Source organism: Carya illinoinensis, chromosome 7, assembly GCF_018687715.1.
Source record: "Carya illinoinensis cultivar Pawnee chromosome 7, C.illinoinensisPawnee_v1, whole genome shotgun sequence".
Lineage (NCBI taxonomy): Eukaryota > Viridiplantae > Streptophyta > Magnoliopsida > Fagales > Juglandaceae > Carya > Carya illinoinensis.
Window position 1 is genome coordinate 3990037 of NC_056758.1, and position 15683 is coordinate 4005719.

Sequence of the window (15683 nt, forward strand, 5' to 3'; positions counted from 1 at the left end):
CTTGGCTTTTATGTTAAAAAACTTTGGCTGCACATACTCTTTTTGCTAAAAAGAGTAAATGTAAGTTTGGTGTAAGTTTGGTTGCAAGAAAATAGAATATTTAAGACATCTAATTTCAGCTAAAGGGGTAAAGGCATATTCCAACAAAATTACAGCCATGACGAATTGGCCCATACCTAACTCTATCAAATCCTTGAGAGAATTCTTGGGACTCACGGGTTATTACAGGAAATTCATATGACATTATGAGTTTATAGTTGCCCCTACTCACTGCCTTATTAAAGAAAATCTCTTTTCTATAGACTACAACAATTTCTAAAACCTTTGAGGAGTTGAAGACATCGATGATTAAACCCTATGTGATGGCCTTGTTAGATTTTTTAATGTCTTTCCTCATGGAATGTGATGCCTCTGGAGTGGGAATAGGGGCTGTTTTAATGTAGGAAGGTTGCCCTTGGCTTACCTCAGCCATGCCATTAAGGGAAAGGCTCTAGACTTACTTACGAAAAAGAACTACTGGCCCTTGTCTATGTAGAAAAAAAAATGGAGGCCATATCTATGGGGCAAGGTTTTCATTGTGAGGACAGACTAGTAGAGCTTGAAGTTTTTACTAGAGTATAAAATTGGCACCCCATCCCAGCAAAAGTGGATTAGCAAACTGTTGGGTTATAGTTTCATTATTGAGTATAAGAAGTAGAGGGAAAATAAGGTAGCAGATGCATTGTCTAAACAATTCAAGATAAATGGGGGAGTTTCTTTGATTGAAATTTCTGTGTTAGATCATATGTGGCTACAAGACTTGAGGACCTCTTATAAGACTGATTTGGAGGTTAAAGAGTTGTTTAAGAAACTTTAGCAAGGACAGTTTTCGAACCAGAACATTTCCCTTAATCAATTGGCTATTATTGAAGAAGGGAAGAATTTATTTGTCTAAGAATTCTTAGTAAGAATTCTTCATTCAATTCACAGTTTCTACAATATGTGCATGATAGCCCCTATGGAGGGCATGCTAGCTATCACACACCCTTCTACAAGACCAAATCTGATTTTTACTGATAAAGGATGAAGAAAAATATCAAGTCTTACATTAGGGAGTGTCCCACTTGTTAGAAGTGCAAGTTTGAAAATTTGCATCCCGCTAATCTATTGTAGCCTCTTCTCATTCCCTATAGGAGTTGGACAAACATTTCAATGGACTTCATCGAGTCCCTACTTCCATCCAAGGGATTTACAATGGTTTTGGTGGTGGTAGATCATCTCACAAAGTATGCTCACTTTGTTCCTCTCTTCTATCCCTACACAACAGCAACAATGGCCAAACTTTTCATCTCACATGTTTTCAAACTACATGGCATGCCTTCCACTATCATATCTAATAGCGATATCACCTTTACAAACTCATTTTGGAAGGAGATGTTCAGGTTACACGAGACTGAACTAGCATATAGCTCTGCCTATCATCCTCAGTTTGATGGGCAGACAAAGGTGGTGAACCGAGGTATTCAACAATACCTTAGATGCTTTGTTAGCTATTGTTCCAAGGAATGGTTGGATTGGTTGCCATGGGGAAAGTGGTGTTACAATACTAACCTCCTCTCTTCCACTAAGCTAACCCCTATTGAGATACTTTACGGGTTTCTCCCACCCACCTCCTACAGTAGGTGGCAAGCATTCTACATTGACTCTGAGCTCAAAACAAGGGACAAGATATCCTAAAGAAAAACCTAACAGTAGCCTAAGCAATGATGAAAAGGCATTATGATCTCAAGCACACTATTCAAGAATTTTTTGAAGGAGACATGTTATGCTTCAGACTCCCGACATATATACATAGTGTTGCTGCCGTCAAAACTTGAAACTTTCTCCTTGATTCTTTGGTCTTTTCAAGGTAGTACAACAGATTAGGATAATGACTTATAGGTTAGAGTTGCCGGTAGGCTCTATGGTCCACCTCGTGTTCCATGTGTCGTGTCTCAAGAAGCATCTGGGACCGCCGGTGGTAGCCACAATAGGGTTGCCTCCAGTTGACCCTCATGGAGCTTTGCGTTACGAGCCAAAGTAGATCCTATAACGAAGAATGTCAAAATCCAAGAATCAACATTTAATCGAGCTTCTAGTAAAATGCATAAGGGGAACTCGACATGGATTTCGATCGAGCACTTGCTCCGGCAGTATCTCAACTTTATGGGCAAGGTCTTTTGAGGGAGAGGCACTTGTTATGGACCTAGGGTTTTTTCTACCCTCTAGCATGCTAATTGAAGGACTTAGTTAAGATGAAGGATTTGGTTCAGATGACGTACCGTTACATTAGTGTTTGCTAGTTCTGTCGTGGGCCATGGGTTGTGTGGTGAGATCTGAATTGGTTATAGGTTAATCGTTATGGGCTTATGTTAATGGTAGAGTTAGCCTTAGTATATATGTAGTATCTTAGCCCAGTAAGGGTATTATTGACTTTTCCCTAACAGTAAGATATGCTTTTAAAATGTTCTACAAATAGAATCATGAATGAATTACATAGGCATTTGCCAAACTTGGAGGTTCTTGGATTCCTTGAATTATCATATCTGTTTTACAATATATTTCCATTCCTTTTCTTGCTAAAAATCCCACTGGGATCTTATTACAATCACTTGAACAAAAAGCTATTAGAGTACAATACATTTCACATAAGTTTAAGATAAGAAAACACATTTCGCATAACAAGAAGAGAAATACTTTATGCATAAAAAGATCTCACAAAAATAATTTCACAAGCTGACGTGATTTCATATGATATGTTAGATTGTAAAACTAATTTTATTATAAAATAGATCTAACATCATATGAAACTATATCAATTTATGATTTTACTTTTGTAAAACCTCTTTATGACTTTAGCACTTCTCTAATAATAAATTATCTAATAATTCTTAATTCCCTCTACCACCGCCTCCACCCACCATCATCACAGTGATGGCTGCCATCGCGATGACCACCACCATGATGGCTGCATCCCGCTTTTGAGGTTTAGTGGAGTTATCATCACCACAAGCAAAGATGACCATTGATATAACACAGAGGAACATGATGATGACGCCCACCAAGTGTCAGCACACCGCAGCTTTCCAGCACATTACTCGCGTCATCCGCGTGAGCACCAACTAGAGCAAGGAAATCTCTCGCCATTTGTGGGACTTCGTTCTGTGTCTTAAGAAAAATTTACCAACCATTCATTTGCCCGTAACCTTTTCTATGCTTCGTCTAGTCCAAAATGATACAGAAAAAATAATGAAAAAAAAGAGGAAAATAGAAAAGAAAAAATAGCTCAAGGAATACTACTCTTTCATATACATACAAAAACTCGGATCAGTTATTGACGGTAATTATAAACAGCTTCCGGTCAAGGGATTGACTCTAAATTTCAAGATACAAATAATGGTGTGCAGGACTACCCACAGGCATTAGCTCTATATAGCCAAATTCACCTGACTAGCAGGCAGTTAAAGGCTGCATCTTTTCATTTATTGCCTTGTAGCACTGGAGACTGCATAAGGGGAGCTTCGACTTGGAATCCCGGTACTTGTATGGGTTTGTGCAAGATGGCCCAGCGCATTTCTCACGGGGAGGGGGGTAACTGACATCCGCGTAAGAGAAAAAACCAAATCAGCAGCTGTCGTGGAGGTTAGTGTAAAGACTAACAAAGCATAGTACTAATCTAGCTGGTTGTTTGAATGTCGATGTGCTTGAAAGCAACTTCAACAAAACTAACCTCTGGCAACAGTGAGCCCTTTTATTATTATTATTATTATTATTATTTATTTTATGATTCTTAGGATCCACTTGTAAAAAATAAAAATAAAAACCACCCTTGTGAAGTATATCCTAGATGGAGAATTATTAGATATTCCAAGTGTATGGATGACGTGGTACTCTCATCCTATCACAATATGCTATGTAACTAAAATTACCTTAATTGATATTGCATCCTATGATAGGATGAGATGAGAGTACCGTGTGTTTATACTCGGGAGTACCTGATAAGTACTCATCCCACATACACAACCCTCCCCATCAGAACTGTGAATCAAGTAATCATAATCTAGGGGAACTCAGTGAAGAATCAAACCCAAGATGAGTGAGTATAGCTCATCTCAAACCCACCCTTTGACAACTAGGCTACACCCTGACAAGCTCCAGCAACTACTCCTGATAAAGAGGAGAAACTTCTTTTACTTGTTACTAGATTTCAACAAGTCTGTTGAAATCAGAAGGCAACAACGAAGCACAAGTTATAATGGCAGTTTTGATTTCAACAAAATAACCTGCCCCTACTAAACAATCATTCAGGAAAAATAATGTACCAATTTGAAGGTTGATAGAACAAAGGAAATTAATACATGGCATGATAATCACAAGTCTGTTTCAACAAAGTTTTAGAATATGATTTAAATGTCTGCTTAAATAAACTGTCATACAAAGAAGTGCTTTACCTGCAAGGCTTGGAATCAAATATGGTCGGCAAGCCAATGTTGGTGGGGAATGTAACGACTGTTCCTGATGGACCCATGATCCATCTAACAGAGTCCGATGCAAGTACCATAGAGTTTGCGGCCTTCTCCTGTATACAATTATAAGAATGCAAGGATTGAGAGTTATGCTCCATAACAAGATCCTTTTTTTTTTTTTTTTTTCTTTTTTTCTTTTATATATATATATATTGGTGCACAAATACTTCCTTTGATTAAAAAAAGAAGAAGTAGCAGTGTACAAGAAAATAAAAAACAAAAAAGTAAAAAACATAGGCCCAATATTAAGAATGAATGCACTCGTGCATGACTTGCTACCTGTGCCAATTCTTCTTGGCGTTTCTTCACCTTATCTTCCCGCTTCTTCCTACTCGAGTCTTGGCCAAGGATTTTTCTAATAGCCTCGGCCTGAAATTCAGTCAAAAGGAAAAGAAAACACTTTAGATTACTCCCAACATTTTGCAATTCACAAGACCAAAGAGAATATCAGAAAAGGAAGGGGCTAGACCTCAGATTCCCTAGCTGCCTTCTCCACCTGCATCCTACGTCTCTGAAGAGCCTCCGCTCTCTTCAACTGCTGCTCCACTTCAGAAAGTTTCTCTTTTTGCTCTGTCACCATAAAAAGGGAAATGAAAAACATCAATATAAATGGAAAGAAGTTTTCGCAATAAACCAACAGAAGATAGCTATAAAAATGACAAGAAATAAAAAGCACACAGCAAAAAAACTACTTACTCCTGGGTGGAGCAGGAGGCAAGCCATTTGGAAACTCAATTAGACTAGCACTGATACTGGTAGAGACGTCTTTGACAGTTCGAAGAGCCTGCTGACGTGTAGTGACTGTCATTTCCTTCTTATTATCTCCCAATAAATCAGCAAACTCTATTTTTGGTTTCTTCTTATCAGTATTGGTATCACTATCTGAGATTGGCTCTTCCTCTTCTACATAATCAGTATCTTTAAATACCCTCCCTGATCGAGTCTTTTTACCCTCCTTGCCTGATCTTGATGAGAGATCTCCTCCCCCATCAACATTTAGTCGGCCATCAAAATTACTCTTCAACACCCTTGATATCTTCCTCTGCTTCCTACTCCCTCCTTCCTCATCATCTTCATCCTCCACAATGTAATCACTGGTAGCCTTGGATGTTTTGAGTTTTTCAAGGTATCTAATCTCGTCATCATCGTCATCTCCAGCGGCAAGTGCTTCAATTGAAACGCGTCTCTTGAAGATCCGTTTGCTTTTGCGAATGGGCTCATACTTATCAGCTTGGTTAGTCGAATTATTTCCTTCAGGTATCCTACTCCTTGAAGAATCAGGTTTTCCCACATTAAAACCATATTTGGAGAAATCCCTCCAAGGAACCCCTCGTAAGCCATTCCCCTTATCTGAAGTAAAAGAACGATTCTCATCGGAATTATCCTGCAACAAATATATACACGAGATAGATAGTCTCATTTGGATGTCTACCCAATCTCAGAATTGGACTACAAAACAGTGTTGCATAATTGGTCACAGAAAATAGAAAGCGGTCAGATCACATAATGTCACTGGTTGACTAAAATGGAAGGGAAAAAGAAACATTAATTACTAGACACCCTCAGGAAATAACAAAAGAAATTTCTAGCAGTTAAAGGCAGAGCAAAATCCATTGGAGCTTTTTATACTTTGCATGCATCCACATCTAGAAAAGTTCTACATAAAATCTAATTTCAAATTTTTTTTTTTGCATATATATTCTGATTTATTATGTGCAGTAATGAAAACGCAAGTAACATATAGCTACCCAGCTCATATAGTGAGCCCATTCATATCCTCAATTTTGCAATACCATGGATATGAAACAAAACATGTTGCATACTATGGGTGCAGATTTGATAAATTTTGAAAAATATGCTAATACTCCTTGATACCTGACCAATCAACTTTGGCCGCAGCGAAGGGGCATCTGAAATGCGAGAAGCTTTTGTAGAATAAGATCCAACACCCGATGCACCATCTGATATTGATTTTGCGTGAATTGTACGTGTAGCACCACCAACTTTAATCTTAACCTTTTTCACTTTGTTTTCGTATTCTAAACCATCTGAAACAGCTCCAATGAGCTCCATCTTGCTTGTGCCCTTCCAATCAGCTGGCGCAAGGACACCTTCACTGTGTCTTTTGGAATCAACCACACTGTGTACTTGTTCATTACTTCCTCGAAAAGAACCATTAAAGGAACCTTCATCAGATTCTCCAAATCCGCCTCCATCTTCATTCCGGCAAGATTCTACCTCAGCAATATTAATAGATAAAGGCCTTGTGCTGCATTGGTTCAAATTGATTTCTTTCTTATGAGAAAATGAAGCATAACCATTATTTTCACCACTTGACAAGGATGAAATGTCACGGTAATCTGAAGGCATCTGTGAATCATTCCTGGGACGGTGGGATGTATTACTCCTTTTCTTCCTCACAGCACTGTTTTTATCACTGACCCCAAAACTTCCAAAACCTTCCATGATGGTAAAAAAAGCAACCACAGCCAATTGCTACTGTAATTTTCAAAAAAGAGGACTAAGAAACCTGAATAAGTTAAAAGGGCTAAACCCAAATGATAGGCAACAATTCACCAAAAAAATGAAGAATTTCAATTATTTGTACCAATATTTGCTAAACACAACGTTCCCTCTGCTTCCGATTATATACATGAGAGAATTATGTGAATAAAAGAAAATAAGTTCTAAGCATAATTTTCTACAAGCGCTGGTTTCCACAAGCTGAAACACCCACCGCAACAAAACCAATAAACTAATTGATTTTTTTTTTCCACTTCAACGTATTGAGAGAACTAAAATAAATACGTTTAGTTTCTTCCTATTCCTAGACTTTCTAAGGAACCAAATAGATCACAAATGTGTTTATAGCTGCGGCTACACTACACCACACGGAAAATAGGCAGAGCCATGCAACAACAAAAGATCACAAGAATACCATTCTTTTCTGTGAGTAGTTTCTTACAAACCATAAACCAACAAAAACTGGTTTGCATATAAACTCAACAAACTATTTCCAAATTGATTTATAGATCAGGCTTCGGGAGGCAAAAATTGAATGCAGTCGAGAAATCCCAATGAATCACAAAGATCCCAGACGCAAAAAGGCTAAAAGATTTTATGAATCACCAAAGGAAATCACAAACACCAAAATCAATCCTTTTTTTTTTTTAAAATTCTTTAGTATGTAATACCAAATGAATTCCTTCGATTGTAAGAAAACCAACTATCGAGTCAAAAAACATAATATATTCCACTACATAAAACTCGTCTAAAAAAATCTCTATGACCACTTAAGAAAACATCACTTATTTGAAAAATAAATGGTGCAGAAAGCGAACACATCCATAAACCAACCACGAAATTGCCACACACAAAAAAGGCAAAAAAAAAAAAAAAAAAGGAACATAACTTTAAGGAAAACCCAGTTGAAAACACCTTGCAAACAAACCAAAACCATATATGCACACGTGAAAAACTAAAAAATAAAATAAAAATTGAACATCAAGTAAATCACGAAGAAAGGGCTTTATACCTTTTGTGGGTAAAAACAACGACCTACTCTAGAACATCATCAAGGAAAGGCTGAACCCCAGAGACACGAGAGAGAGAGAGAGAGAGAGAGAGAGAGAGAGAGTATAATTCAAAAGAAGGCTGGATATTTCAGCCAGGTGTTGGGGTGTGATTGGACATATATACATGGGTTACCATGTTAGAGCTAGGGTGAGGAGCCAGGAAGCTCATTACCTTCGCTACAGTTCCAGAACCACTGGTGCTGTGCTTAAAGTGCTTTTGTTGGGTCACCACCTTGTAGCCTATCATATTGCTGTCTTTGTTGTTGATAGGGTCCCCCAATCCCCCTCTAGTTTCTCTCTCTAACTTTGAACCCCTTGTTCTGAGCTTTTGGGCGATGCAGGTGAGTGCTTTGTACGCATTCCTAGTGCATGTCATCCTCTGTTCTCAGCTGATATTTCTCCGTTTTTGCCTTTTTGGTCCTCTATACTGGTCTACTGGTTCCTTGTACACACGACTCACCTATGACGACGACATCACATTTGAGCAAACTGATGCGTCAAGTTTTATAATATTTAATATGAAAAACTACACTATTTGTGGATAACTCTTAATATCGTAATTCTATTAGCTTGATATGATATTATTTATCAATTTTAAAATAAATTTTTAATTAAGAATTTAATAATTAATCAATAATATTATAATATAAAAAAAATGATTTAAACTTTTGTCACCTCAGTGAAAAACATAACAAAATAAAATCAATGAAGCGGAAATTTTTAAAATCACTGAAATGAAGCCCATTTAGACCCAATTTGAGCTTCATACTAATTGGGCCCCAAGTTACCCAGTAGCTCAAAATACACCGAGCATGGCCCAAATATCCTGGCCCCAAAGACAAGAAGGCCGAAGCAAAAAATAAAAAATATAAAAATAATAATAATAATTGGGATACCAAATAATGGAGACGGAGAGTATAAAGAGGACTAAAAAGCAGAAAATGACGCGTGGCAGTGTTAGGTCGGTGGGGCCAAATTGACGGACGAATAGGAATCTGGTCTGGAATGGGACAGGTCAGAGAGGCTACGTGGATGACGCAACCAACGTCAGGAGAGGGGTCTTGTCCCAAATGACACATCTCTCTGACAAGACGGGAGACATTGGAAAGACTCCTCTCACTTCACAATCTCCCTCCCAATCTATCCATCTCTTTCACATTTATTTTGTTACTTTTCGAATATTTATTTAATATTATTTATTAGTTAAAAAGTAATAAAAAAGGATTATTATTATTTATTTATTAATAAAAATAAATAAAATTGTGGGTTTGGCTTATCAGGAACAGAAACGGCACCCTGGTCTCGGAAAAACTGCAAACGAAGAAGTCGGGGAGGCCCACGTGGGTTGTGGGATGACGTGTAAGACAGATCGGACGGCTGACAGCAACGCTTTTGGCTTACCTCTGCCTTCCGGGAGAAAGGACACAACGACAGCGTCGCGCGCGATGCACGGGAGCTGTTTCTCACAGACACACACGTCACCCACCAAGATCTTAGTACTTCTCCTGGGACCCACCCTCACTGTTTTTGCAGCAGCGGGGAATCAACCCACCTCGTTTTCCGTCCTATTCCTACCATTTTTTTTTTTTTGGAAATTTTTAATTGCTACCATTTAAAAAAGAATTGCTCAAAATGTGAGTTTTTTGATTTTGATTTTGATTTTGATTTTTTTTTCATGATTATATAATCATTAGTTTTCTAGACTATATGATTTTTTTTTTTTAAAAAAATAGTGTGTATATTTTAATAATTCATAATTTTATATTTCACAATCGCTAATATTTAATTTTTAAGGGTACCAAATGATCAATCTATAAGATATAGGACCCAATTTTCAATAGTTTCTGTTATTTTATAATCTTTTGATAAAGTTCTTTTAGATAAAAATTACTTTGATTTAAAAAAAAAAAATCAATTGTATATCTTTCAAGAAAAATTTTAACAACTTTTGTATTCTCTTTTAAGTATTCTATTAATGTGATTAGTTACGTCACTTTTTTTTTAATATAAAATAATTATTTTTGCTAATCATATTAATAAAGTACGTAAAAATGACTATAAATCACAGAACTCATCTTTCAATAGCCTCCCTTCTTATTATCAAATAAAAATTTACTTAAAATATTTATAATAGGAAATGATAAATTTATGACAAGAAAAAAGAAAGTAGGGGCAGAACCTGAAAATGAGGCAGTTTAGACTTCTAAAAGATGATCTTTTTGATTTCATCACTAACAACAAAAAGGAACAGCATTAGGAAGGAAGTCTTTTAACTCTTTTAACATTACATTAACAAAGAAAACATCTAGGCCGATGGTTGATACAGGGGGAGGGGACCAACTAACTTACCTAACCCGAAAGCCTGAAACTGAAACCATTAATTAAACAAACGGAAAAAAGAGTGATTCTATATAAAAATTTACAAAATTTTATTCTAGTATATGGACCAGATATCCATCTTGATTTTGGAGTTCTGATGCGTTTATGATCTGCCATGGCCACTTCCAGGTCCTCCTAGTGTTAGAACCACACCTTGAAGATCACTTCTGAGCTTTGGCTCTTTGGCTGGAGATGAAGCAGCTCTCATGACTGGATATGGTCGAGTCACTTGAGCTTGCTGGAAGCTATGACTGGACTCTGGCATGGGATATTTTATTGGCTGCTGCAAGGACTTGAAGGGTTCTGCATGGTTTGAGTTTGGAAATGGTTGAGCAACCGCAATCTGGTTTATCATAGGTGAAGTATCTTGTGCAAGAATTGCCCCTCTTGCAACAACTCCAGGTGCCTGGTCAAGAAAAGTTTAGTTGCATAAGGAACTTCTACTTTCCACAGATTACCACAGATTAAAGTCTGGCGGTACTTGTCCTTGAAAGGTTTTGACACTTACTGGTGCAAACAATACTCCTCTAAAAGTTTTCCCATTAATTGTTGCAGTCATCAGGAGACCTGAATCGAATGCTCCATCAACTTTGCCTCGGACCTCCGCACCAATCTAAGGGGTAAATGGAAAAATTCGATGGCATGAACAAATGTAAATGGTAGAGGTATAAATGAAGGAAGTGCCAATTGAAAATGTGTTCAAAGAGATCCTGGGATAACCGCCACTTACCAGGTTTTGAACAGGCCCTCCTTCCAATGATTTCTGCCCTACTGCTGAATATTGGGCTCCTGGTCTACCTGTAGGAACAACATGAAGACGCGTTTCCAGATTTAGCTGGTTTTGATGTTCTCCTAGAAATTGAACATCCTGTTGAGTTCTTCGGGCCATACTTCCAAGCCCTTTCTGTTTACTTGCAGGACTGTTGTTAGACTGGTAATTGCTTGGAATTTGCTTAAACAAATGAAATCCATGAGAGGTTGAGATGGAATCTGCAGATTTCTTAAGTGAGGCCTGTTCTTGATCAGATTGTGAGGGAGATGAATGCTGAGAAAGTGAAAGAGAATGCTCTTCTTGCTCTAATTCAACCTCCCATGCCTTTGAACTGGCAGTTCTTCTTCTCTTTGGATGCAATGTATCTAAATGATAATGAAGAAACTCTTATCATAAATCTTCATGCCTACTTGAGAGGCAAACATACAATGATTTTCAAAACAAACCTGAACTAAAGCCAAAACATTGCTTTGTCTCTGATTCTGGTTCATGAGCTCTCTTTCTTACTGCTATATTATTCCCCATGAGCACATTTTTCTGTCCCAAAGCATGATTTATAAGCTTCTCCATTTAAATTAAAGTGTCATAAGTAAGAAGTGGATTTTTGCATATCCATAGAAAGCTTTGTGAATGTACCAGGTTATTGTCTGTTTCTCTAGGGTAGCTTCTCTTTTCTTGATTCCAGTGGTTTCCAAAAATTTTGCACATGGAAACGTTATATCGGCCATTAGGGTGCTCTGCTCCAAGCTGCAAGACTAAGAATTCGTTTAGGGGACGCTCATCCTCCCCACACCTGAAAATGAAACAATGAATTTTGAGGACATTATGCATAAATGTTAAGCTCAATCGTTTGCTGATGGAACTTACCCTCCATAAATGGCAATGTCCGAGTCTGTAAGAACAGCCGTATGAGAAAAGCGGCCTTGTGGTTGTTGGCCACATATGCCAAGCTGAGTCCATGAACAAGTACTCACATCTAGGACCCAAACATCATTGTAATAATGTTTGTCTCCAACACCTCCAATGACATAGACCTGCAAATCATGAAGAGCTCAGGGACCTCTGTCCTTTCAGAAAATGATGAGATCTCAAATATCACCATGCTACTTATAAATAAAAAAATATCACTATGCAAAAATCAATTCATAATTAGCCACAAGAAATCTATGTTTGCCATCTTGTATATTTTACATCTTCAAAATTTCCCTGAAATAACAGCAATGTAAAGACTACATTGGTGCATACATTCAGTATCTCAATTATGTTATTTACATAATCTCAATTCGCCATGTCAGTATTCAAAATACAGTAACACAGAGAACTGTTGTCCATGATGCAATCATATCATATCTCAACTGGGTATGTATATCATCCTCCAACAAAAGAGGTGGAGTAAACACCAAAATAGCAGATGAAAGATGGACAAAAATCTAACTGCAGATTAGTGCTGAGTCTCACTTCCTTAACAATGTGAAACTAGATGGAATGATTTTGACTCTACGCAGGGTCTACGTCCCCTTATTTTTATAGTATTACATGTTAGTAAGGTGACTTGCCTTTGTCCTAACATTCACAGCAGCATGACCTGCTCTCACACCTGGTGAAGATCCTTGAACAGCCAACTGATGAGAAAAATGAAACAATTAGATCTCTTCCATTTATTTAAAACAACATCAGTGAAGTACTTAAAACATGAGACAATGGTGAGGGGAAGCTTATACCCTTGACCAAGTCAATGTCTCCATATCAAGCATATCAACATCACCATGATAACGATCACCACGATCCCCACCATAAACGAAGAGCTTGTTACCAATTGAAACAGCACTATGACTGTCCCTAGGGACAGGGACATCACCCTGCACCTCAGGGGAAGTCCATTTCATAGTCTTGAGGTCTAGAACATGTAAATCATTCAAGTAATTAGCTTCACCCTCTCCACTACCCCCAAATATAACTATTTTGTCATCTCCAACTATCGTGGCCGTATGACTTTCACGAGGAGATGGTGGAGTCCCTTCACATTCAGGCCGGATCCACTCGTTGGTCACAAGATCTAGTACATGAAGATCGTTCACCTTCTTAGAACCATTTGTACCACCAAAAACTATCATCCTGTGCCCCACAAGAACAGCACTGTGGCTGTCTCTTGGGCCAGGCCCTTGACCCGTAGTTATGAGAGTGTTCCAAACCATTGAATCCAGATGTAGCACGAGGACATCACTGAAATGTAAACCCCCGCAACATCCCTGAAATGGTTTGTCAAAGAGAATAAATCAATCTGGATTTTCCATCGGGAACAAAAGTTGCCGAGCAACAAAGGTAGTTCTAAAAGGATCTAACTCCAGTTGTCAAGGTGACCGGATGACATCAATTTCAGTAGATTAGAACTAGCAAACAGTAAAGTGAAATGCTAGATTATGCTTTATCAAATAGATAGGTATTTACGATTTTAAAGTCCAAGCAAGTAATGGATTTTTTATTCTGTAAATGATTCCCGAAGAGTATAGCTCAATGTTTCGGACATACTGCCACCAGAGGAAATCTACGGGAATGGTTTATCAAACTCCAAGGAGAAATCACAGGAAAAGGGAAATAATTAGATGCAAGAAAAATGAAGGCAAAGAGAACAACAAATGAAAATGAAACATCTTTGCTACTTCAAGAAAGCAAAAATATAATTTCCATTCTACCACATAACTAAACCGTCCGAACAAATAGAGAAACTAAACCCAGACAAATTCAGTCGATATTCTCCAGCAAGACACAAACGAAGATATATTTAGGAAGCTGCAGTATCTGGTTAAGAAAGTGTATGTCTCCTTAGCCCAAGATAGCTCCGTTCAGAATTCAAAAAAGAAAAAGAAAAAGAAAAACAGAGAGAGTAGAAGCATCCAAACGAAAATACCATTAAATAAGCACACGACATGGGGATTTAAAAAAAAAAAAAAAAACTACTTGTTATAACAGAACAACTGCTCACAGGAAACCATATCTGCAATATTAAGGCAGAATTTCTAAGGAATGAAACCATGAGAGGCACCACAAACCATAATTAAAGAAGACGAAGCTGAAAAGTACATCATCGTATATCAATATATTTTTAAGGAAAATAGGAGAAAAATAAATTTTCCTTCATCAAGAAAATTATGCATACCCCAAAGATGTAAACAACCCCTTGAGAACAACAAGCTGAGTGCCCCCATCTCTCGGAAGGATTGGATCCCAAAACCTTTGGATAAAGCCACATTGCCTTCTTCTTTGCAGTTTCGCCTCCCAAAGACCCCATTACCAAACAGACGCTCTTTCTCTTGGCAAAACTTTAGTGTAACTTCGGCACAGTGGTTGGAAAAGATGAAGAAATAGAAGAGGGGAGAATGGAAATAAAAGGGTCAAAAGAGGACATGAACAAGCCAAGTGATATATCAACAATCAGTGTCAATGGACATGAAAAGATGGGCGCTTTCAAGTCCAAATCACTGTGGCAACCAACAACAACAGAAGGTCGTGATGAAAAGAACATTTTTTATATCTCCCTAAATAAAAAATAAATCATTAACAAAAGCCGTACAAACATATATTACAGTATAACTATACACACTACATGGTTGGATAAGCTCGAAGAACATTGACTAGTGATGTAAAATCATGAGTATATATGACTTGTGCGAGAGTGATAGAGGTTTTTTTTTTTTTTTTCTTTTCTTTTCTTTTTTATTATTATTAGTATTATTATTTTTATAAGTCAATTGTTTATTAGCAGCTTCTTTTGCTTTTTCGCATTTGTCTTGCTGAAAATGATGGAGGGTGGGGGCATAGGGTCGTGGGAAATGATGAAGAAAGTGTTTGGGAGTTTTGAGGTTTTTGACAGAATAGGTTTAGGGGCGTGAGGTTGCTTTCCTTTATTTTTTAATTTTTCTCCTTTTTAAAAACTCACATGGTTTTCTTTCATTGTTAACATGACATTGGGATTGATGGGAGTGAGGAAGTGTTTCCTCTTCCTCTCTCTTTCTCCCCCAATTTTCAAGGTGGGTTATTGATGTGGATCTAGAAATGTCTCTTCTCAAGGGTCTTTGGGGAAGTGTGGGGCTTTGTGTTGTGCTGTGGAAATTCTTTCTTAGTTTTGGGAAATGGATGGGCGTTGTTTCCCTCAAAAAGTTTTGGGTGTCTTCTTGAAAGTTGATCTCACTTACAGTTTCTCCCTTCACGACAAACTGATTATCTGAGATTATGGAATGAGCCATGTGGCCCTGTACACTAGCCAGAAATGAGCGTCTTTGGCCAAAGTCCAGATATATAACAGAGAGAATTCCTGTATATAAACACGAAGTGAATATATAAAAATAAATTTATAAATTAATATAATTTTTTTAATCTATTTTACGATAAAAGTAATTTTATAATTTGATATAT

At 37.5% G+C, this 15683-nt stretch overlaps 2 protein-coding genes across 5 annotated transcripts; both read right to left on the reverse strand.

Annotated features, from left to right (window-relative positions):
- Window positions 1–2521: 2521 nt before the first annotated feature.
- On the reverse strand, window positions 2522–8562 carry LOC122316551. 3 transcript variants are annotated; one of them, XM_043133165.1, is made up of 8 exons: window positions 8080–8285; window positions 6420–7043; window positions 5241–5928; window positions 5014–5114; window positions 4824–4913; window positions 4470–4597; window positions 3465–3613; window positions 2522–3240 (listed from the first exon to the last, which is right to left on the reverse strand). In XM_043133165.1, the coding sequence occupies exons 2-7, from the start codon at window positions 7008–7010 to the stop codon at window positions 3469–3471; spliced, it is 1743 nt and encodes a 580-aa protein (XP_042989099.1). In that variant the 5' UTR covers window positions 7011–7043; window positions 8080–8285; the 3' UTR covers window positions 2522–3240; window positions 3465–3468. The 3 variants fall into 3 exon arrangements, with proteins under 3 accessions (XP_042989099.1, XP_042989098.1, XP_042989097.1); XM_043133164.1 differs by lacking the exons at window positions 2522–3240; window positions 8080–8285 and adding an exon at window positions 8292–8562 and having other exon boundaries at window positions 3301–3613; XM_043133163.1 differs by lacking the exon at window positions 2522–3240 and having other exon boundaries at window positions 3301–3613.
- Window positions 8563–10320: 1758 nt separating this feature from the next.
- LOC122314710 (rab9 effector protein with kelch motifs-like) lies at window positions 10321–14895 on the reverse strand. 2 transcript variants are annotated; one of them, XM_043130250.1, is made up of 9 exons: window positions 14428–14895; window positions 12992–13519; window positions 12827–12892; window positions 12138–12304; window positions 11907–12063; window positions 11717–11807; window positions 11229–11635; window positions 11007–11111; window positions 10321–10904 (listed from the first exon to the last, which is right to left on the reverse strand). In XM_043130250.1, exons 1-9 carry the CDS (start codon window positions 14557–14559, stop codon window positions 10602–10604), a joined length of 1956 nt encoding a protein of 651 aa, XP_042986184.1. In that variant the 5' UTR covers window positions 14560–14895; the 3' UTR covers window positions 10321–10601. The 2 variants fall into 2 exon arrangements, with proteins under 2 accessions (XP_042986184.1, XP_042986185.1); XM_043130251.1 differs by lacking the exon at window positions 14428–14895 and adding an exon at window positions 13719–14124.
- Between the last annotated feature and the right edge of the window lie 788 nt (window positions 14896–15683).

Bases quoted from the DNA above. Each gene is read 5' to 3' on its own strand.
- LOC122316551 (XM_043133165.1), bottom strand. From the start codon at position 7,010: ATGGAAGGTTTTGGAAGTTTTGGGGTCAGTGATAAAAACAGTGCTGTG. The intron at 5,115-5,240 runs GTAAGTAGTTTT...TTATGGTGACAG, and splicing joins GCCTCCTGCTCCACCCAGGA to AGCAAAAAGAGAAACTTTCT. The intron at 3,614-4,469 runs GTAAAGCACTTC...CGCGGATGTCAG, and splicing joins TTTGATTCCAAGCCTTGCAG to TTACCCCCCTCCCCGTGAGA.
- LOC122314710 (XM_043130250.1), bottom strand. From the start codon at position 14,559: ATGGGGTCTTTGGGAGGCGAAACTGCAAAGAAGAAGGCAATGTGGCTT. The intron at 12,305-12,826 runs GCAAGTCACCTT...CATGATTTGCAG, and splicing joins CTGTGAATGTTAGGACAAAG to GTCTATGTCATTGGAGGTGT. The intron at 11,636-11,716 runs GTTTGTTTTGAA...ATTATCATTTAG, and splicing joins ATGTTTTGGCTTTAGTTCAG to ATACATTGCATCCAAAGAGA.